General features: G+C 37.3%; 1 protein-coding gene across 1 annotated transcript in view; it reads left to right on the top strand.

Moving 5' to 3' along the window:
- PRTG (protogenin) overlaps positions 1-23740 on the top strand; it is a 60613-nt gene extending 36873 nt beyond the window's left edge. The window contains exons 12-20 of the mRNA XM_053463641.1: positions 17128-17223; positions 17637-17823; positions 18136-18263; positions 18676-18846; positions 20497-20679; positions 21533-21653; positions 21960-22125; positions 22518-22619; positions 22699-23740. Coding sequence (XP_053319616.1) covers positions 17128-17223; positions 17637-17823; positions 18136-18263; positions 18676-18846; positions 20497-20679; positions 21533-21653; positions 21960-22125; positions 22518-22619; positions 22699-23004 — 1460 coding nt within the window. The 3' untranslated portion in view covers positions 23005-23740. The remainder of the gene's footprint in view (positions 1-17127; positions 17224-17636; positions 17824-18135; positions 18264-18675; positions 18847-20496; positions 20680-21532; positions 21654-21959; positions 22126-22517; positions 22620-22698) is intronic.
- The last annotated feature ends 1417 nt before the right edge of the window (positions 23741-25157 follow it).

Here is a 25157-nt window from a genome sequence, read left to right on the forward strand (position 1 = left end):
TTGGAGATGATGCACGTCAGATCGTGGGATGTTATCCAGGATGTTTTTTTTTTTACTTTTACACTTTTGCATAACCATAATATGATGTCATACTACTTGTTATGTCCTGCCTACCCATTGTACAGCGAAACACCATTTGATGGCGCTATATCAAACCATAATTAATAATAATATAAATAATGTCCAACATCCCTCTGAAAACCCGGGGACTGGATTAGGGCAGCCCTAATGCAAGATAACAAGATGTCAGTCTCTGCAGAAGGAGAGAATTGCCAAACAGGGATAGAGACAATATATCCCAGAAGCATGATTTATAAGTGGGCAGCTGGAATTCAAAAGTTAAAACTCGGTGACCCTTAACTAACGGCAGTAGATCTTAACTTTACAAAAGTTGGAGCCTCAAGGCCTCTCTACATCTAAGATTCCTTAGAATTAAGAATTGTCTTGTGAAATAAAGACACGTGTATTTCTGAGAACACTGAAATACTAATGTTGTCTGACTGTTAAAAAGGCTTGTTTTGCGGCGTGCATTTTTATTGCGCTAAATAATAAAATAACAATTGTATCTAACTTTGGTATTAAGGGTACCGTTTTATCTATGTTGTTCATATACGTTTTAATACTCAACATCCATTTTGTCTGCATTGTTACTTTTGTGTACATGCAAAACATACCCTAAGGCATTGTAAGGTTTAACCATTAACTTGTTGGTTACCTGTTAAAAATATCTATTGTCCCCCTTCTCTCACCACCCCCACTGTTTTACTAAGAACAACTCTCTTATGATGATAGGGGGTGGGTGATAGAGGTTCTTAACAGTCACAAGAAAAGTAAACAGACCCCCTTTCTGGAATTCAAGCATTCCACTTGGCTTTAGACATATTCTCAAACTATGTCACATCTGTCACCATACTTTTTTTTATTATTATTATAATCACAATTATGTTTAGGTCAACCATAGGTAACATTCTGAGAACACAGAAGTAGCATGGGGCTGCAGTTAATGACATCTGCGTGCATTTCTTACATGGATCTGCCACCCACACATTTCATCATCATTATCCTGATCATCATTATGTTTAATAAAGTTAATTGTAATTAAGATGATTTAAAAGGAAAAGACTGAGGTCAGTGGCACTGGGAGGCATACCCTGCAACATGATTTTCCATGCAACAACCACTGGTTTATGACGTATGCGCTATAGTATACTACGGTATTTGGGTCAGTGACAGATTCCTCCCAAATTATTTGAACAGGTTCAATACATAGATATATATATAATGTAGAATGTATAAGTACCACTTTAACAAGCATTGTAAGAGTGTTTTGAGGAGGGCTCTCCTAAATTTGTTGTTTTTTCCGTGCAAATTGTTACGCAATACACTACTGCCACTGTACAGCTCTGCTGAATACGAGGGTGCTATTTAGATTAATAGATGAGAATTCAAACTGCGCTAAATTATAATTTTCCTTTTGGAACCATGTGACGTTGCATAGGGCTACACATTCTGACAGAGGAAGGAATGGACTTGAGTCTCAAAGGGCAGTCCCTCCAACATGTGAAAACCTGGGAGGTATAGGAGTGTAAACCAAGGGACTGCATTGTTTATTTCTAATTGTTAGAAAGGCATACAAGCCCTGGGTATAGAACCAGGCAGTGCTCTTTTCATCAGTTCGTTTTGACCTCTTGATCCTTTAAGTGAGTGAAATTCTGTGAGGTTGGGGTTTGGTTTGATAAACTAAGGTCTTTTCATAGATAGAATAGCTGCTTATATAAGGTAATAACGGAAAATGACAGTTGTGGGTTTAGAAATATAACTCTGTTTGTTGAACCTGTGTTGCTAGGAATAGTACTGATACGCACATATACAATATGGTGTATTTACTGTGCATAGATGCTTCCATCGTGAGAGGTTATATCTGTTTTGATACATGCAAAAATTATGAATAAAACCAATTATTTTCTACCTGTCTTCTCTATGCTGTAAACCCAGACTTAAAGCCCTTTTTATGTCAATTACACCATTACATGAAACTTAATTTGCAGACTTTAATCAGTACCAACTTTAAACAGAATATATGTAATTATATCTTGATTAGATTTTAATAGATTTTTTTTTCTCATTTAACTGCGTATCCAGTTTTAAATTTAGAAGGATCTAAAAATCTAAAGCTAAGCCATCCGTGCGCATCCACATGGTATGGATTCCAAAGATCGACCTTTCTCTAGTGGCAAAAATGAGGCTCTCTACACAAGGTAAAGTCTCACGATGAGGGTTTATTCACGCTTTATGGCCACATATTATTTAATCCTACAGCATGTTACTGACTAGTGGCTTAGTACTACATGGCCAACAAGTATGACTAAATAAAGCATTGATAAGATTTACAGTGTTTAAAATATGTCTATGTACTGATCCCCAATGTATTTAGACCTTTGGAAATCCAGAAAGGCATATGTCTTATAACTTGTTCTTAAAGTGACATGAATGTTACCCTTCCATCGATAAAGTTGGGCACCCCCCATCACTATGTAAAACATTGAACGATTTGGCCGTAGATTAGAATCTAGTATAAGCAAACAGTGTCCCTCTGAGCAAACAGGCAAGCTGTGGGAGTTTCTGAGATGATTACATGGAGCTCTCCAATGTCAAACATTCTAACTGAGAAAACAGGATTTTCCAAGAAGCCTAGGGCTCTAGCACCGGTAACCACTCATCACCAGGTTCTAATGGAAATGTGTTTTGTAAACACGCAATAACACTGATGTTTAAGTGTCGATCTTACTTTCACTTTAACAGTAGTTTATAATTTTACTATAACCTAATATATTTGTAATGGATAGGATTCATTAAGGTTTAACAGCTAGGTCAATTTTGAAATTGCACTAAGGTAGATTTCCAATAATTTAGTGGCTGCAACTGTAATTGGGTTTAAAATCTGGGGGGCCCTGCATCTCTACAGGCTACATCTCTGTATTTCTATTGACTACACATGACAAAAACGCTTAATAAAAACAAATCGACCTAAGGTCTGGATTTACGTGAGTTAAATGCCAGATCATGCTTTTGTAAGCTTAACATGCAGCCTGCGTTTAAAATATTTAACATTAATTATGTTCCTGTATCCTTGCTTCCGGATAACTATCCTTGCATTCCTTATTGAAATTTAAATAAAATAATTTGTACCTAGATTAATGTGACATGCTTATTGAATTATCTTGGATATTTTCAATACATAAACAGAAGTGTCGTATCAATTTTACCTGTCATATATCATATCTGAGTATGCTTTGTTTATGGGAATAATGCGCTGTTCCCCAGTCTTGTTTGTGCACTCATTCATGCGCTGGGAAATAACTCATTCCCATTGTGTCAATTGTAGTTATGGATCTATTCTTGTTCTGTAACAATTTGAGGCACAGTATATAACACCACTGCATTCACAATCGGTGATGAAAGGGATAACCTGTGAAATAAACTCTCACCACCAGCAGAGTGTTGTGGTGCACAGATGAATTTGTCAATGCAATGGCTTTAAGTCCACACAACTGCGCAAAGGGTAACCGTGTGCTAATTCGAAGCCAAGTATTCTAGTTCAGTAAGCCAAATTGGATTGAAGAGAAAAAAAGGAAACGTTGACGTTGGCCAGGGAAAGATATTTTAGAGGGCCTGGGGTATCCAGGGGAAGATGGTACAATGAAATTGTGTCCTCTATTTGTACAGTGGTGTAATCCTATTATTGAGAAATATGTGACCAAGAACAGTTGAGCTATTGTAGCTGGCCAGAGGAAGAACCTTCAGAGAAGCAAATGAGACTTACATAAAGGAGAGATCCCAGCTAATAATATATTTGGAAAATTTCTGGTGAGCTCAGATTTTAGGAGACTGGGAAAAAACGGGTACATGATCACACATCACACATGATCACACAAGCCTGCTCCCCATATGCAGCATGGAATAATTTCTTATTTCAGATCTGTTTTGGCTACCAAAGCATACTTTGTAACACTGTTACTTGGTGATAAAGCTGGAATGAATTGTAGTTTCATATTCTGTTTTTATTTTGCGTTTTATTAATTGTTTAAAAAAAAAAAAATGCACATGGCTATAAAATGATTGCACAATAATGTCCAAGGTCATGAAATATGTACCTAAATCTATTGGGTAGTTGGGATTAGTTAGCACAGTGACGACATATTCCTTTAGCTAACCTTTCTTAGTCCCTCTCCAGCAATACTAGTGTGGCTGCTCCATCCCTCACCGCAGCACCTTTACCTGTTGTGTAATACACCCTAACTCCTTCTAGATTGTAAGCTCGTTTGAGCAGGGCCCTCCTCACAATTGTTATGTTACATACTACTTATGTCCTATCTACCCATTGTACAGCGCTACGGAATTTGATGGCGCTATATAAAACAATAAAAAACATTATCGGCTGCATATGAATTTAATAGGCTTTTATGAAAAGAAAACAAGTTTGTGTAGTTGGTATAAGGACCATATGAACATTAATATAAAGACATTCAATGTGTTACCCTGTAGCTCAGAAAGTATAAACCATCACTGGGGTAAAAAAAAAACCCAAATGAAAAGTCTACTAGGAAATCTGCTGTATAAAGTAAAAAAAAAATCTGATTACGTTTTATTTTCTGATGTAATGAGGATTTTTAATGTATTTGTTCCATCCTCAGCAGGGAAATGCATAAAATGTGAAATGCATCATAAAATAACCAGGGAAAATGAATAGCAAGGAGAAACATCCGTGGAAAGGTTTTTTAAACAAAACTCCCCTGCAGAAAATTGAATCAGGGCTGTCCATTAATCATATGGCATGCCAGGCCTTAGGCTTCATTCAATTGTTCTCCGTGAATTCAAGAAGCCAATTAGATGTGTGGGGCCTTCCCAAGGTCCTGAAAAGTCAAAGGGGAAAACTTCAGAAAATGCCACTATTACCACATGAAAGGGGAGAGAGTGGACAGCAGAAACATTTACTACAGTTAGAAAAGGGGGAGAAAAAACCTTGCTTATTCTACTTGTTGCATTGGCAACCAGCATGAAAATCCACAAGTGAAATGTCTCCTTTCAGATCAATGCACGGCGTTGATGGACAGGCAGATTTGCCACTTTCACACTTTTATCGTTATGTAGGATACAGTTTTATGAAGTCACTTTTTTCGGGCCTGACTCATTAGTGGATGTTAACCTCTCGCTATAGCTGTCCGTTCCCAGACTTGCGAGCTGGCTGTGGGTAGACTGCTTTTAATGTGGTTAATCAGGCCGTAGACGGACATTATTCTCTCGTGGTTTGATTGGCAGCTGTGTCGATATAGGAACGTTCCAAAGACACTAGTTTGATTCTACAAAAAAGTAGTATAATGCCTCAAAACGAAGTCTCCAGAATGGGTGAAATATTTGTTCTGTACTGATTCTACTCTAAATAAAAATCGTTAAACACTAATTACTCAAATATAATTCCTAACATTTCCTTAATAATCTATACCCCTGCCCCATGTAACTTGATAAAAGTATATCCTCAGGCATACACAAAGCTTGAATACATGATAAATTTACTGGATGCTCATGTAATTTAGCAGCAAACTTGTTTGATGTCACATACTCGTAGGTGTATTTATGATCTTAGCCATTTTTAGATCATTTTTTTCACCTGGTATCTACACTCCCAGCATGTTATAAATCATCATATAAATTCCATATCATACCATATAATTATCAGCTTGAAAACGGCTTTATTCCTTTCTAAATCCAGATTTACACTCTGTGCATCACCAGACCTGGTGGGTTTCAGTGCTCTTTATAATGTACTTAGGATACAATTTATCATCTTTGATTTTTATATCATTATGTATTTTGTAATCTCGCCATATCCACATCATGCTGTGTTGGATTGTGCACTAGTAAGGCATTCAGCAGCATTACATCAATTAAATTGTTTGTACCGTACATGATAATACTTTGCCGGTATATTCAGGATCCATTGGTGGTGACTGCTGTCTTACCACCTCTTATCAAATTATCAAATTAGTATTTCAACTAATCATTCACCCCCCCCCAAAAAGAAACTTACTTCTTCAGGACTTAACACCTACAGTTTATTGTATAAAGTTTGGGGTTACTTAGGGGCCTTGTTTTTTTGAAAGAAAAGCAAATCTTGACCATTAAAATAACATCGGATGGATCAGACATACAGTGTATGTTGGTAATGTTGTAAATGACTATTATCTAATTGGCTGAATTTTAATGGAATATCTTCATAGGTGTACAAAGGCCCTTTTATCAGCAACCATCACTCCTGTGTTCCAAAGGCTGATTGATCTTAGATACACTCAAAGTATCAGTTTCATCCTTAAGACATATGAGTGTGTATTTTTCTATGTGTGTATTAGTGATGGGAAGTTCGGATCATTAAAGTGAATCGGATCATTTCGATTCGTTCACTGAAATGATCCGATTCATGATCCGGATCTTCGGATCACTCAGTGTGTCTGCACGGAGTTACTGTTTTCCAGTAACTCCGTGCAGGCACACTAACGATTGGCCCCGCCCCTTTCATTATGAATCCTCCCCCCTGCCTCCAGTGATGTCAATGAAGGCAGAGAGTCGTTCAAAGATTCGGATCTTACAGGGATCCGAATCTTACAGTGATCCGGATCACTGTAAGATCCGGATCATTGTAAGATCCGGATCATTGTAAGATCCGGATCATTGTAAGATCCGGATCTTTGAACGACTCTCTGCCTTCATTGGCATTCTAATCATTCAGAGAATGTCACCATACTGTTATAAATAATACATTAATAATCACTGCCCCCAGGATTTACATTCCCCTTTACCTGCAACTGCACCTTAAGCTAACTTTATTAAATTAATTAAATTAACCCTCACCATTAAATTAACCCTAAACACCCCACCAACCATGACTGCCCTAAAATTAACCCTTAACACACCATCAACCATGACTGCCCCTAAAATTAACCCTTAACACCCCATTAAGCATAACTGTCCCCAAATTAACCCTAAACACCCCATTAAGCATAACTGCCCCCAAATTAACCCTAAACACCCATTAAGCATAACTGCCCCCAAATTAACCCTAAACACCCCATTAAGCATAACTGCCCCCAAATTAACACTAAAGACCCCATTAAGCATAACTGCCCCCAAATTAACACTAAAGACCCCATTAAGCATAACTGCCCCCAAATTAACCCTACACACCCCTTTAAGCATAACTGCCCCCAAATTAACCCTAAACACCTCATTAAGCATAACTGCCCCTAAATTAACACTAAAGACCCCATTAAGCATAACTGCCCCTAAATTATCCTTAAACACCCCATTAAGCATAACTGCCCCCAAATTAACACTAAAGACGCCATCAACCATACCAATTTATTAGGTAATTTATCTGGAGTACATGCAATTAATTTAGGGGCAGTTATGGTTAATGGAGTATTTAGGGTTAATTTCAGGGGCCGTTATGGTTAATGGGGTCTTTAGGGTTAATTTCAGGGGCCGTTATGGTTAATGGGATCTTTACGGTTAATTTCAGGGGCAGTTATGGTTGATGGGGTATAAGGGTTAATTTTATGCTGATGACTGAGGGTTAATTTAATTAATTTAATAAAGTTAACTGTAGGTGCAGTTATAGGTAAAGGGGGGCAAACTCAGGGGAATCTAAATCCTGGGGGCAGTGTGAACATTATTTATGTATTTATTTATAAAAGTATGGTATCAGTAATATTCTCTGAATGATTCGAATCTCTGTAAGATTCGGATCCTTGTAAGATCCGGATCCCTGTAAGATTCGAATCATTCGACTCTTCGGTTCATTCGACTCTTCGGTTCATTCGACTCTTCGGTTCATTCGACTCTTCGGATCATTCGACTCTTTGAACGACTCTCTGACTCTATGAGTCATCGTTCCTGTGTGAATTAATGAGCTGTAACCTGACCCCAGAGTGCTCTGCAGATGACTCACAGCTCTAGGATCAGGTTACAGCTGCATGATGATTCACAGACTGAACCGCTACAAACGAATCGTTCAGTCTAGTGAACCGACTCATCCGGATCACTTAAAAGAACCGGATCAAATGAACGATTCGTTCATGATCCGGACATCACTAGTGTGTATGTTGTTTGTGGGAAAAGAGGAAATGGGACTGCTATGGTTTAAGAAGACATATTAGAGATACTGTAATTTTGTTAATTATATGAGTTTTAATTTGCATTCGCTTATTTTAATTAATGCTTCTATCTCTTTGCTGTTGCAAACACCTATGTCGGTCTGATCTATTCAGACCTACTTAGCGATCACACGGTGACAAAAGTCTGCAGAGACTACCATGACGTCCAAGTCATTTTCTGCTACACAAAGGCATTTTAAGCAAAGGTCGCTGTGGTGAACTATCCTAAGCTCGAATTTAAATGTTTGATTCCTTACCGAGTATTTCATACTTATCCTGTCAGTTTAAGAACAATAAATGCGTTTCCGAGAGGAGTCCCCTCTAAACCATTCGGCACAAAGCCCTGTCTGTACAAGACTGGCATGACCAATCTACAGCTTTGTGTTGTCAAAAGCCCGTGAAACCTGAAGGGTTAATAGCACAGAGTACAATTTTGTTAATTCTTTAAATTCTTTTGTTTAAATTGAAAGAGATGACACAATCTAAAATATTTGAAAGAGAAATACAATACACATTTGTAATATTGGCTTCCTAGATTATTATTATTAATAGAACCACTGGAAACAATGTATGTGTATATGTGTATACACAACTGAATTAACACCTGTTTTTACTGAATAAAATGCATCCCGTTTTCTGCTACGCAAGTACAATGTAGAGCAGAGATCAATTATTCTCCCACGTTCTCAGAAGACGGTCACTTCATTAAAAATTCAGTGGCAGCTGCTGATTGTACCTGTGCAAGATGGTGTAATGGCAGCATCTGGCTCTCAATTGAGATCTCCGAGGCAAAATATATTCTGAAAGAAAGTCTTAGAAGATACGATTCATTGAAATACATGGGAACTAGTTCAGAACAAACTGGAGATTAACATAATGATGATGAGAATGAGCCCTGGTTTCTGTAGACCCTTAATATCGGCTAATTATCATGATGTCTGTCTTAGTGTGGTAATGACATCAAGAAGAGGGTTTTTTATTTAGGTGACTGCAGGAAATGAAAGCATTATCATACATTTTCATTGGCATGCTATAATTTCTGCAGTGAGGGAAACCCCCATCTATTAATATGCGGTTTTTTAAACCTAGTAAACAACATCCAGAGTGATACAGAATGGGGGGGGCTCCAGATCACTAGAGGATTTGCTTGGAAATGCTAATTCTGTTAACCCTTTTAGGAATAGCCCTCCTGAAAATGTGAAGATACATAATGAGTTATACACACTGTGTGTACTTTACATGACTATGTGTTAATCTGCAACTCCATGTATTGACTCATTTTGCTAAAAGGAACTAATTCCTGGACCTCTTTGGCCAAATAAGAGCATAATTAGCAGTTGGTAAAAAAATAATGCAATTACTCCTACGGCTGCTATACAGACAAATAAATAAGCAATGCCTTGTGTTTAAGTACAAATAAAAATGTTTACACTAAAACTTGCCAGGTAGGAAATTTGACTGAACTCGACAGAGCCAAGTATAACAATAAGTTAAGAAAAAATGTATTTACTTCACAGTGTGACAAAGAAGCCTTCTGGCCTAAAGTAGCTTTTCTCAAGAAATACTGCATAGTAAGGAAAAAAACTACACAGGATAAGCCAAGCTGCAAAAGTATAATACACATTATATGCCGGGCCAGCCCAAGACATTGGATGAAATGCTGCCCCCCGCCAAAACCACATGCAGTATGTTACATGATTAACGGAGGAGAGGCTGTCCCCGTGGCTCTTCTGCAGAAGTGAACCGAGAGGCCAGAAGAATTTCCACAGATAGATTTGTGGTGAAAAAAGTGCAGAAGGGCTTCTCTTTCTCCATTAATCTATCTTAAAAGAACATGCCTTGGCAAAGTGCCGCCTGAGTCCCATGGACCCACCAGGACCAATGTAAGGGCTGGCTCTGATTATATATTCTGTTATGTTGTAATTCATGTTGAGCTAATGGTTGCTATTGAATTGTAGGAGTGTTACAGAGCTTGTTTTGTGATTGGAATAAAAAGTGATAACACTACATAGGAAAGCATGGACTGTCCATTGGTCTTAAAGGTGGTTACTATGCACTTTAGATCTTTGTTCCAAGATTGCTTATTATTAATATATAGATAAAATTCAAAGGCTGGCAGATATTTATGCAAGTAGGTATATCGCCTGAAAAGAAGTTTTATCATACTGGTTCCAGTAATAAGATATCAGTGTCACGTTATATGTTTTTGGGTTAAGTTTTTCACAGAAATCAAAGTATGTGAAGGGAATGTACAAGAAACTGCATATTTGCTATATTTTACCCTTGAAGGAAAGGTTTGGTCTTCTTATCAATAAGGCATGCAGGAACTGGCTTGTTAAGGTCTGATTTCATATACAACACATACCACGTAAGGACCAGATACCCGGAGCAACATTTTTAGCAATATTAAAATACCATGGGGTTTGCTTTACAACGAAAATCAAGTTTGTCCAAGTATTTGTGGCATTCTCAAATAAGTATGCAAACGATTCCACATCTACACAGACTTATAACATTGCTTTTTTCATTAGCCAGATAGCAGAACTCTTCACAGCCAAATGCACCTTGATGTATCTTACTCATATTGACATATTGGAGTGAAAACTCAGAAGCAACTTGCGGATACTGGTAAATGAAGTGCTTGGCCATTTCTGGCCCAAAGGACACCTAGAAGAAATGACAAACGTCTGTTTTGCTCTCCTACTGCATGCATTTTCTTGTTTCTGTAGGAAAGAACATGGCAGTACCTGTTACCAGCCCAACACCCAAGGCATTCTTGCTTTCTTTTCAGTTTTGCCTGTATGGCAGGGCTGGCCCTATGCTTGGCAAATTCACAATTTGTCAAGCATTTTGGGTCTTGCAGGAGTTTTTTTGAGATGCTGCCAAGTGGGGGCAGGCTATGAAGTGGCTGTCTGTTCTTGATGAGCATCTCATACTCTTTTTGTCTTGCAAGATTCCTGATTAATCAAAATGGGAACATGGAACTAAAATTTAACTTGCTACATGTGCGTTAACATGAGTGCTTACTCCTAAAAAGGGTTTAGCTGACTCTGACCTCTGAGTAACAGTGCACACTCAGAGGCCACAGATCTTGGGATTCTAAAAATGTCTAAATACGTTTTTATCTTCCATCCTCCTTTCCCTGAGGACACGTTTGAAGAGGCACATTTATTTTCTTAGCATTCTTTAGCCGCTTTGGGGCTATTTTGTACCACACAGAGAGTCTATAATTTGACACCTTAGTCATAATCTTCACGTTGTATGTGTCATATTAAGAGCCAGGTTTAATTAGTCGCTAATTGTAAACATGATGCTACATGTCCAGTTGGATAAACCTGTACCATGAAAGGGGTTCATGCAAACATGGATGTTCACAAAGGCACAGATGTTTTCCCACCTTTGTGAAACCTGCCTGGTCTGAAATAAAAGGTCTGATAAGCAAAGTGATAGATGGGACTGAGAATGGTGCTAGGAGCCCCCTGACATCCTAACAAAAAAAAAAAAGTCAGCTTGGGAAGGAAAATTATTTTGTAGCCTGAGGGATAGATAACCTTGTGTGAGATAAACACTCCTAAGAGGTGGGAAAATGAATTGTTAGCAAAACTATAGATCAGAAGGAGCGTGTGTAAATAATAATAATAAAAAAAAAAATCCAAAAAGTACTTTCTTACACCAGTATAATGTTACTGTACATTTTCCATAAAATAGGCAAAATATTATTTAGGTGTTTATATATTATGATTAAATGTGTAATGTAAGCATAATCTGTGAAATCATTTAGCATTATCTATTTATTATTATATATATTCTAATATGCAATATATATTGAACGCCAGAGGATGTGAGAACCCTTTCCTTTTGCGTCTCTGTGGGTTAATCCATAGATTGGAGGAGATGGCTCCTTATTCTGCCTTTGACCTCTTTGTAAGTGGTGGCATCAAATTGATTTTGGGAGAAATTTTATCACTGGACTAGGAAAAGAAAATGAATTTCCTTGTATTTTGCGGTTTTTGTTTTGTGTTTTTTAATGTTGGAGGCATCTGCAGCGTATTATTACGTGGCCCAGATGTCCACACCCTTTGCTTGCTGTTAGAAAGTGAAATACATTGATTGGTATGTGCGTGTTCACTGTGTCAGGCACCAGAGGTGTTTGATCATTGATCCGCACTATGCTCGTATAAATGGTTAGAAATCAATCCGTAAAATCGTGAAACTCATGTATTAAAGAGAAAAGTATATGACAATATAATAATATACAATAAAATGGTGCAATACTCTGTATAAAAATATATGTATCATTTATAAAGTGGCCATAAATACCATTGATCTGACCCTTGAGAAAGCTGGGGGCTCTCGCTTTGCCGACAATGACGTGTATAGACGCTTTTTCATGATTGTGTACGTTGTGATTTTCATTAAAGTGCACATAAGCAGCCGGGTTGGAGCTTTGTGGTGTGCAGATCATAAATAATTATTTTCGCATATAAATGCTTAGATCAATTTATTTCAACCTTTCTGTTATTAGTTAGGCTGCTGATAAAAGCTCTTTGACTAGTGAATTTCTGTGAAAATGTGTAAACTGTTCTGAGGCCCTAATATATATATTGTATGTATATAATTATAATATAATTTTGCAACCCTGAAAAGATACGTATGTTATTGTGGTGAAAATTACTTATTTGTGGAATAAGTGGAAATCTGGTGAGAATACCGGACAGATGGCAACATTGGTAACTTTCTATGAAAACCAGCCAGCAATGGAAAAATGGTAAATTGCACATTTGTCATTTTAAATGTAATCTTTTGGTTTTCTCTGTAATTGAATGTGTCAGCTATTGCCATGCTACAGCTGTGTATCTCTGGCTGTGTTATCATTTACATTTCGGGGACAGCTCTCCCCCATCCCATGTTTCCATTTTTCCCACCCTTCCCCCCATGTAGATTCCCCTTCACATCAATTGCTTCAAGCACACTTTGGTCAACCCCAGATTTTATGGCAAAGGTCTTGACCCAAATGTCACTTTGGTCTACATTGCTTAGCCCCATGGCTGAATAATGATGTGGGTTTCATTGTGTTTAGGGGATGGTCTTAAGGGCAGTGCACTCACCCTAGAAATCAGGACCAATGAAGCTCTCCAGCCGGACTCTCGCTGAACAATAGGGCAGTAGGTTGTACAAAACCCGGATCACAAAAGAACTCGTAAAAAATGTACATTTGGCCACACCATACGTTGAACCTTTACACCTCAGTTCAGCCTTTCAACTATTCTTTCCTAGATGATTATTCACATAGAAATGATACCTCTATTTATTTTCCATTGAGAAATGTAAAATCTGTAAATACAGCAATTTTACATGAAATAAACACAAATTCACTTGCTGGTAAATAATATCATAATAAAATTATTATAATTAAGCGCCAATATATACCACAACTCAGTATGGTGGTAGAGTAAAATGGATCGCATAAAGTCCTATTGATTGCATTGTATATTGTTGCCTTCAAAGCGTTTCCTTGAGAAGCATTTTGATGCGGTCAATATTTTGATCAGTGACTTAATCTGAGGGACAAACGCAAGAATACTGTGCATCTTCTCTGAATACTCACAGCATATCAGGAAGAAGTTCAGTGACCCTATTCTCTTCGTTTTAACAGGTCTAAAGAACACTTCATAACATGACCAATACTTTTTAAGCCGCAGGCTGAATATTAGCCTTATTGAACACGCGGAGGTGTAATATCACAAATTCATCCCTTGCTTAGCTTGCACAAGGATGAATATGGCTCGGAGGATACTTAATTCGCACCATCATCTATTTACTTTTAGTTTAGTAAGATGACCAGATGAAGGCATCCGTGCAGACAAATCTTTATCGATATGCAACATTATGAGAAAAAATAGGCTGAGCTGGATCCTTGTTCAGATGTAGCCTACAAATTCTCCCTTGATGTGATGAAAAGCTATGAATTATAGAAGAGTTTCATAATTATTTATGAATCTGTGTCAGTTTGTCCCTAGGCATTGTATTTTTACAGAGAAATATAAAGTGTTTATTTCCATCAATGCTTATGGTACAGATTTATTTATAAAGAGCCAGCTGATTCTGTAGTGCTATTTCAGTATGGGAGAATACAACATGTTAATATACAATATACAAACATTAAACATTTACAGTATACAAATTTTAACACCACAAACATACGAAAGGCACACTGGTATACAAGGCTCTTTGCCCTGCCTTTGCAAGCTTACAGTCTGTTAAGTTGAATGGTTATAAAATAGGGAGCGCGTATGTTTTGGTAGTCTGTGTAGTATCAATAAATTACCATCCTTCTGAAGAACTTATAGAAATATTTAGCATCTTTAACTCCAACCACCTGGCCTTTAACCAAGATGAAAACTGGAAATGATCAAGAACTGCCTATTGAAACACTTTTTGGTTTTTATATATTATGCAAGGCTCTAGAAGAAGGCGAGTCGTGGTCATCGTAGTTCTGTACAGCCACCAAATACAACAATGGCACAACAAAGTTTTGTAGGGAAGTTTTTGCCATTAGGCAGCATAAGAGTAGGACTGGGAGACACTATCCCATTCTATAGATCTGCCTGTACACCTAAAAGCTAAAATATTTGAACAGTACAGGGAATGGGAGGTAAATGAGCCGTTTATAGCGAGGAAATCCTGCTTTAGGAGAAAGGCCCACCCTGACTGCTGGCGAAACACTGCCACCCAGCTGTAGGCAGAATACTGAGCAGTTTATGAATCCCACAAGCCAGTACACATATTTCAGGGTACCACTGAAACACCTTAAATAATAGTTTTTAATAGAGTTCATAATCCCGTCTTATAATTTTAACACCTGCTGCTTAAAGTTGTCCACTCGCTGTACTTGTGCAGTGACACAGGAGCACCGCATAGTCTATATACCCCAAAGAAAGAATCTGCGCAGGGAATAATATGGTTGCTTCTGTTATGGCTTCAATAAGCTTGTAGCGTCAATGTAAATGTGTTTTATTTAGTTAACCCCTGTGCATAATATTACAGTGTATTAAACAAGATTCCAAGTAGAGCAAAAGAAAACATATTGAGCTATGTTGAATAATATAGTTTGCAATATGTGTCATTTTAGCTGTCATTTTCTATTCCAGTTGGAGGGAGTCTGCCCCATGGGAATGTTTCAAGAACATGTGGCATTTAGAATTCTCTATAGTAACCTTTGGCTGTCATTCTTAATTTGACACTAGCTGCTTTTTAAGAGTGAAGTCCAGAAAAGTGAGCAGTGAAGCATTTACAGCTTTCCAGCGATGATAAATACGCTGGAGGATTCAGTGATAGACCTAGACCTTTCACACAAACCGCTGGTAATGATGATCTATTCAGCCAGCCAACTATAATTAAGGGTTGCTTTTACCTAACTGCATGGTTCATATAAATTGCTCTTATAAATAAAAAAAAATCAAACACGGTGTGGATAAAAACATAATTAAAGAAAAGGCTTTGTGGTTGTTGAAACAAGCTTATTTAGTTTTGAATTCCCTTAAGAACTGCTTCAATTAACCAAACAGTGTAGATGTACAAGAACCATTTAGCCCAGGCATATCGATCAAAGACTGGTTCTTCTGAAGGACCTTCTTAAAAAGGAACCACGTCTTACACACGCATGGATTTTATATGCTGCTGCCAGGCAGTAGCTAGCTGTTATATATTCAGAGAGTGGAGTCAAATAACTAAGCAGGGATTTCATTGGAATCCCCATTATTTTTTTTTCCTTTCTCTGAATCTTACACTTGACCTGGGATAACCAGCAACAGGTGATACGTGTAAAACCATATTATGGGAAAATGGTCCAAGTCTTGACTCCTACATCCTTTTTTAATAGTAAGTGCTGGATGGAGATATTTGTTGGCGTGTCATTCAGATATTTAGTTGGTAAGGTGACATACACAGCTGAAATCTGTTATCAAATTCTAATTTGTAAAGCTAGAATTGAGAATTGGTAGGACCTCTTATTTATGTCCTAAATATAACAAAACCCTTTTAAGAATAGCCTTACATTGGTGTGTATGTATTGTTGGTTTGTCTATACTGGGTATTCTGCATGTGCAATATCCTCTTTGAATTAAAAGAATAGCCTTACTTGAGCATTGTTTGCCAGTAATCAATACATTTCACTGAAACACTGCTGGCTAATAAAGCACATATACAAACCTAGCTTGTTAGGTGACCCTAAACAACTGGAAACCGCATGATAAAAAATCATCCTTAATGGTCACTGTGGAATATCCGTAGCATTGCTTTCAGTATATCGAATATCCGGAAGCCAGAAAATGCTTTCCGTGCATCTAATAAATAAAAACATTTACATCTCTGCTATAGATTTTTGTGGTTTCATTTTTGATTAATGAGCAGCTACTATTAAGGGAACAAAAACTGTCTCTAAGTAATAGATTAGTCTTCATTTGGGGGCCATAGAAATGTTGTTCATGGCTACTCCCTAATCAGCAAAAGTGTAAAACATTTTCAAGGCCCCTCGACAGCATCATAAATCACATTTGTTACCTTCGTTCAACCCTTCAAGCATATTATTTACTGCAGTTATCTGATCAAAATTATAAAGGAATTTAATGTTTGTCTTCCAACTCTTATTTTACAAGCAGAATTCATAAAATGACTTCAAGTGTATTAGGAACAGCATTGCCATCTGACCCGTTTCGTATATGCTATTTAACTATAGGCAGCTTTCATTTAATCCTTGCATGATTATTACATTAAACAAAATATTATATTGTAATATTGTTCTATATTGTAGTATAGTATTGTTTTATTATGTGGGGAAGTATACTTCCCTTATAGACTTCTCTGGAATTAAGGGTTGTATTGTAATAATTAATGTAATTTTCCTCTCGATGACTTGTAGACCCAAGAAGAAAATACCATGTGAGATTACTAGCCTACAACAATTTGGATGAAGGCTATCAAGCAGACCAAACAGTCAGCACCCCTGTATGTGTTGGTAAGTAATTTTATGAAATTTCATTAGAAGTCATTGTAATCTGGGGTTGGAAATTGTTGGGTAAAGGGAACATGCTTGCAATAGACACAACGTGGATGGAAAACAAATGAACATCCAGTAGTAATCACAGTCAGTCATCCTAGAGATGCTTGTAATACACTGCGTTTTTTTCCCTTAATCTCGCCAATCACACTCATACACTATAAACGACTGATGATGTACCAGTCAACTTTTGTCAAAATTATTATTTTATTTATATAGCCCCAACAATTTACGCAGCAATACATATATTGAAGGGGTATGACAAGACTAGAATTGACAGACCAAGACTAACCGATGCATTAGGTAGAGAAGCTTACAATCTGGAGAATGAATATTAAAAATAAAAATACATTTTGTTTCTTTCCTACTAGCCGTTCCAGACCACATGATTCCACCACCTTCACCACCCCATCATCTCTATGCCAAGGCCAACAGTTCATCTTCCATATACCTGCACTGGGGACGTCCAGCTTTCTCCACCAGCCAGATCATTAACTACACTGTCCGCTGCAATCCCGTGGGCCTGCAGAATGCTTCCTTAGTGCTTTACCTACAAACGTACGTATAATTCCATATTGTCCCATAGTATGTGTCGGCTGATGATGATATTGAAGATACATGGGCCTGGAGCTTCAGTCTCTGTGTTAATCTGGCCCTAAATAATTAATGGAAGTAAGTTCAATGTAAACATCAAGACCTACATCTGTATTAGTGAGATTCAAGAAAACTGTACAGCTGTGCTTGCTGGTTACACTGCCCTGGATGTGTGCTTGAGGATATTGGGCTTGCTTAATCACAATAGCAGAAACATTGATTTTCCATAACATGTTCCTTTTTAAAGGTCAGGCTTCGTATTGTGCTTCCTTGCAGGTTAGAACCTCATGTTTTAGTTCAGGATCTTGAACCAAATACCAAGTATGAATTTGCTGTGAGGCTGCACGTGGACCAGCTGTCGAGTCCCTGGAGCCCTGTGGTTTACCACTCCACCCTCCCGGAAGGTGAGCATTATCGAAGCCATTGACTTTTAGAGCCCACTGAATGCTAATAGTCCCAACGGGCCCACAAAACATTCTCTACACAAGCAGCTGAATGAAGCAAGAGCGGGGACTGTGTGCATGTTCAGATCACTTATGTTAGATTGTGAGTAAGTAAGATTGTAAGGTGCTCTATTTTGTAGTCCACTGGCACTTAATACTGTAGGTTAAGCAATTATTTCATGCTGCGTCAGGTAGGCAGACAAGTTAATAAGCTAATAAAAGCCATCAAAGACTCTTATTTGAATGTGCCCTCTGCAAGTGGCTTAAACACAGGGCATCTCGTAATTATGTGATTTAGAGATTTACAAGGAGAGAATTCCCACAATCTTGTTCTAATTATAGTATAACTGTTCTATTGCTTTTGATGATGCAGCACCAACCAGACCCCCAGTGGGAGTCAAGGTGACTTTGATTGAGGAGAATACAGCTTTGGTCTCTTGGAAGCCCCCTGAAGATATGGATTCTGCCGTGACACGTTACACTATCCTGTATGCATCCAGAAAAGCCTGGCTTGGTGGAGAATGGCAGATAATGCATGTAGAAGGTACATTGTCATGTGTTCCTAACGTGTGTTTGTGTGAATATGTTGGGCTCCTTTTTTTCTATGTTGATTTATTTGTCCTAGATAGTATGCATGGTGCATATATATCTATCTTAGCCTTCAATATTTTGATATAAAGTTAACGCATAGCACTTGTTAATTTCAGACAGACTCTTTAATAAATAACAGGTTTTTCTGTGTGCATCTTCTGTGTAATGTGCATGGATATAAATCGTTATACAACCCTACTGCTTTGGGTAAAAAAGAGCACACATTAACAAAATAAGTCCAGCTTCTCTGAAAAATGACATCAGACACTTTTTAAATTGTTTTCATTTCCTTCTATTTTAGCTCAGCCCTAAATATATAGCAATATGAAAAATCAATATGTTAAACTTAGCATAATGTTTGCCATATAAGAGAAGACTTACAGGTTTTGGAGACATCTACAATTAATGTAATGTGTGGGTTAAGGAATACGATGTTGGTCTTCTTCTCGTTACTGCTATTAATCCTGGACTTCCAAAAGAAGCCCATCCCTTGTCATAGACTCTAGAGCCCAATTAATAATTATTTATTATTGTGTTACTTCTCTGTTCTTTGATCTCCTATCACTTTCCTTAAAATGATTACTGTGGATTCTAATTAACATGTGGTTGTATTAATGAATTTATGGGCTCTTGCTAATTAAAAAGCTCTGGAGCCTTCATCATGCATGCATGTATGTGTGGGTCTGTCTCAATTTAAAAGTCAAAGTTTATGCATGCTTAGACTTAGATCCTGCTTCATTGGAAGTCAATCAGACTTGCAGTCTACCTGCCTGCTTTTTGTTCAGTGTTTTATAGCCTGAAAGTCTGTGAAGTATCCAGGACTATGACAGCTTTATAACATAAGGCCACATTCTAGTAAAGCTTGTGTCAAAAGGGACAAGGCACAGCTGCTGGTAAAAGGCTTTTTACTTGGCAAACACATCATAAGATGAATATTAGTTCCTTCCCATTTGGTTATCATTAGTTGCAGTATTTCTTTTTGTCATAGTATTTTTTCTTTGATGCACACTGTTTCCGTGGTGATTAGATCTCTTTAGTTGAGTCCCTAAATCTTGTAGCTGCAATAAGAACATGTCCAACCTTTGGAGCAATGTAGTAGAAGTAGGGTTAACTTACATTTAGAACGACTTTAAGTAGTGGGTATTGACTCCTTCCATTAAATTACAGCCAAGCTAATTTATTTGTAGCATGGTGATCAGTAGGAAGTGTTTCCTACTTTTTTTCTTTATTATGTTATTGGTATACATGAAATACACCGGCTATTGTAAACGGAGGTTCTCATGTTGCACAAGTACATGCTAGCCTGTTAGCTACTACTATCATGGTCATGTAATTTTTCCTATTAATGGATAACTAACATTTGCCCCCACCAGCAAACCTCTCTCCTGACCCAACAAGGGAAGTATTTATTATGCTTTGAGTAGCTGTGAGGTTGATATGAACTCATCAGTTAAAATTGGGTTGTATGACCGTTTTCAGTTAGCCTGACAGGTCTGTCATCTCAGTAAAAGCATGTAATGCAAAATATGCTTAATTTTGCTTAATGATTTTATCACTGTGTTTGCCGGGAAGGCTGAATTAACTAGCAATGCTTGCATTACAGGAGCAATAACCATGGCTTTGCTTGAGAATCTTCTGCCTGGAAATATTTACCTTTTTAAGATATCGGCTGCCAACGAAGTTGGAGAGGGGCCTTTCTCTAATGCTGTGGAACTGATGATGCGGCCCAAGGAGACCCTGCAGAAGAGCCTAAAGGCGAATTTGTTAGATTCTACAAAAAGCGATGGTCAGTGTGGAAGTTTCTAACCTACATTGGCAATATATACCACACACACACACACACACACACACACACACACACACACACACACACACACACACACACACACACACACACACACACACACACACACACACACACTGTATACTTTATTTGTCAACAGGGTATATTTTTTATCTTATTTTAAAGGCGAATGTGTCTGCAGTAGACAAATAAATATGCTTCGAGTTCGTAACCTATTTTTAAAATGTTCCTAAAATAAGCACATGCTGGCAGTTTTCTAATAATTTATTGTGGAAATTGTGAAGTATTTTCAGATTTTATTATATTTTCACTATTCACTCATTCATTGCCGCAGAAGTGATTAAAGTGTTTTGACACAAAGCTCTATATCTCACAAAGGCTTAAATGAGTTAGTTATTGGTAAACTCTTGTTTTAACCTTGAAAAATAAACATTTGGGGGTTTAGTTTACTTCTACTATTCCAGATAGACAAAATCAAAAATGGCATCTCTAAACTAATCACATCCATTAATTAAGCTATAATCGCATAAAAACATAGGACCTATTAACAGGCCTTTTTGAGATCGTCAGCACCTGTTTTTGTGGAGCAAGGTAATCGTGGTCTTTTAAAAGGGCAATAAATGGACATCCAGCAGTAATGGGAATGGTGTTTATAATGCTGCCTAGTTATATTACTGTAGTCACAAAAAAGGCAGTTTATGTGGATCGGCACCTTTAATACACCTTATTAGTACAAATGTTTGCTTCTTTGATTTTTAAGATATGTATTTGCAGTTACAGTAATGATCATCTAGCGGAATTAAATGTTCTGTGTTTTTATGTTGTTAATATACAGATTATTCAGATTATTACCACTTGGACCAGAAATCCATGACAGGCATTGTTGTTGGTGTGTGCATTGCGCTGACCTGCATTCTCATTTGCATTTTGATATTGATTTACCGAGGCAAAGCTAGGTGAGTATTTGGCTACAAAGTATTTTAGTCTGCAGATAGAGATTTCCTCCAAAACCAAATTCCTTCCTACCATTGATTCAGATTATTATATTAATATATCTCTCTGCTTTAAAAATATTTCCTTAAATGCAATGTAACCTGCCATGCAACAACATTTTTATGCAACTGCTACTTCTATTTGATTTAATAAAGTGTTTACTTTCCACCCTTCAAAGACCCTTTTTGTGCTGTGAAAGGACGAACATCTGTTTTGTTGTATATTTTTTTTTTTTGACAAATCACTATTCTTTTGCTTGCAATGTACAGGAAAGCATCGATTGCAAAGATTGCCCAGCAAGGAACCGAGCTACTCCCTCATGCGGCGGTGTTAATGGCAGATGAGAGTCAAGAGAGGAAGACCACGAACCAGTCAGAGGAAAACACCAATGCATCAATGTCGACCATGGAATCAAACCACTTCATAGATGCTAAGGTTGAGATTTTCATGGCCCTTGCTCGTTTTCAGTAATGCATGGGGGATGACTATGAATTAGTCAATGACGTTTCAGTATCAACAAATATTTAATAAGCATATGAGGTCATCCAGCAATAAGAAAATCTGATCTTGTCATTTAAATTGTGGTCCTTGATATCTTTTTTACTAAAACTCTTATAATCCAAGAGAATGTGGGAGTAGTACAGTACAAAGTTTTCATTAAATAACTTTGTAACATGAGTTTCTTTTTTTGATTAAAAAAAACATTAAAATACAATATTATATATTTATGGGTACCTGTTGCTTCTACTCCAGTGATTTTCTGAAGCATTTTTTTGTTTTATCAAAATAACATAAAAATAATATTTGTACTCAATTGTTTATTTTAGGGCGGCACTGATCTCATCATAAACGGTCATGGACCAGTGGTGAAGAACAATTCAAGGAAAAAGTGGATGTTTTTTCTGGGCAGGAAGAAAGACCATGAACAGGTAACTCTACTAGTCTATACCCAACATGAGCGGCCTATTTAACTACTTGGTAGATCATGGTCTTGTGTTTTCTCTGCAGCCTAAAAGAAGAATTGTGAAAGCCTCCTCTCTATATCACCCTGGTACCACTATTGTAATATGCGAAGACATTTATCCTGCATCTCCAGGTTGTCCTGGCACATTTCAAATGAGGAGGAGCATTGCAGCCGATACAGAACATTCTGGTAACAGTGAGGAAAGTCATGAAACCAGTGATTCAGGGCGTTTTTCTCATGGGTCCAACGATGACATTCACCCATACTCGGTTATAAGTACCACACCACCTTTACCCGATTCATTCACTAGCCACCACTCTGGGACTAACTCTGCTTTAAGCAATCAGTGATAACCATCCAGCGTTTGTAAGCTGTGGAAACCTCTTCTACCTCAGCTAATCAGATGCTTTTCCACCTAACCATTTCAAGGAACCATTCCATTTTTTGCCAGATATACCAGGCGTTGAGATCTGTTCGAAGGACAATGAGCGGAGCCAAAAAACAAATGATTGTGGAGTCTGGTTTCTCCTACCGATTTATCTCACTTTGTCAGCTGAATGTACTCTTAAGTAAATCCATTCGCCTTGATGGTTGGCGTGCTCGAGAGCGAGTGGATTAGAAACTCTACTGTTTTACGCCATTTGTCTTTGTTTCAAATTGACATCCACCAGTCCCCTTGATAAATGTCTACCTCGGCTGGTCAGATGATGAACTCAGTTTTGCTGCTTTACCTGTATTTCTGTTTGTTTGTCTCCTTTCCCTCCACCAGAAATACTTCCTATATGTTTTTTTTTTACTTTGTTTTATATGCTATATGTATTATGAATGTTTTACCAAAGGAGTTGTAAAGGCAAGATGACCAGTTTTCTCAAGCCCTGTTTCCTTAAAAAACAAAAAACTAAAAAAAAAACACACAAACAATGCAGCTGGCATAAAGCGAGCAACATAATATTAATGCATACGTAGGCATGTGTTACAAAACACTATATCATTTCACAGTTATAAACTACCTGAGCATTAAGATATATTACTTGTGATACACAAAATACTGTTAGTGTATATACTCTGCTTTTAATTTCCATTTAAAAACATCAGTTACCATTGGATATAGATGGTGTGAAGCTGTTAAATGAACCAATTTTCCTATGAATAGATATCTAATCAATCTGTGCTCATAAGTAGTCATCATCGTGCATACCATATCGGAGCAATATACGGTTTGCTTCAGCCTAAGTGCAGCATGAACACTTAGTTATTAATTACTGCGGGCTAAATGCTTATATTGTAATGACCGTGCCTTCTTCAATCTCGGTAACACGGAACTGCCTTATTTCATAGTGTTTGTGGTGTTACTCAGGAGTACAAGAAAATGCCTTAAAACTCTAGGGAAATGGAACATACTCATATCTATATATATGTTGTATTCAAGGGTTGTCTGGTCTTAAATGAAAATAACCCCTCTTTAGTGACAATGTCTGGTAGTTTAACCCCTTAATGACAAAGCCCGTACATGTACGGGCTGAAAATGCATTGTTTTCAATGGGTTTAGGGACCGCCCATTGTCCTTAAGGGGTAGGCTGGTTTTTATTTTTATTTTGAGTGACTGTGCCAGCCCATCAAGCCTGGTTTGAAATAGTGTGGTGCCCACGTTAGGAGAAAGTACTGAAGAGATTAAGGTCCTTATCCCAGATAGATTCTCTTTAGCTTTAATTCATTCATCGGAATTTTTAAAAAACATGGTATTTCTGTATTAATGAGATTAATGAATTTTTGTATTAATGAGAATGGCATTTTTTGTCAAATACACCTCAGGGGCAATGAATGGAGAGTGAACATCACACTAAGAGCCAAGTGTTAATCCCATCAGCAGAATTGTTTAACCAAACCGTAGTCTCATTATGGGACAGAGCTTCGGGAAAACTGTTTACTGTAATGTTGCCTTTACAATTCCTGATTTATACTACCTCTTTATGATATTATGTATGTCTTTTATTTCCTGGACTCAGGGAACAGTGCTTAATATTGTATGTAACCCATAAAACAATGGGCCGTATTCAACAGGGTATCATGTACGGTTTTGGTTTTGAAAGCTTAAAACGATACAGTATTGTAGGTCAGCTAATTACCCATATTCTTATATCACCAATGCAGTCTTTAAAATCGAATTTACGTCGTACCAAAGATTGTTCTTTACAATTGTAAGGAATATACTATTTTTTGTAAAAAAAAGATGTAAAAATTGACGTATAAACGTTTTTGTTTTGCATATTAGATAACCAAACATAATTGGTTGTAATCGTGCAGTAAGTTTGCATTTTAAACTACCTTTTTGATCTAATTAGTCTTGTTTCAAAAACTTCCAAGTGACAATTGTAGTGTAAAGTTTGTAGCTCTTAAAAACAGTATTAGATTATGTATTTTTGAACAAATTGCTCTATATGTTGAGGGAGGAAGAAAATAACCAAAGATTTATTTTTAGGTCTTGTCTATAAAAATACTTAGT

Source organism: Spea bombifrons, chromosome 4 (assembly GCF_027358695.1).
Source record: "Spea bombifrons isolate aSpeBom1 chromosome 4, aSpeBom1.2.pri, whole genome shotgun sequence".
Taxonomy (NCBI): Eukaryota; Metazoa; Chordata; class Amphibia; order Anura; family Pelobatidae; genus Spea; species Spea bombifrons.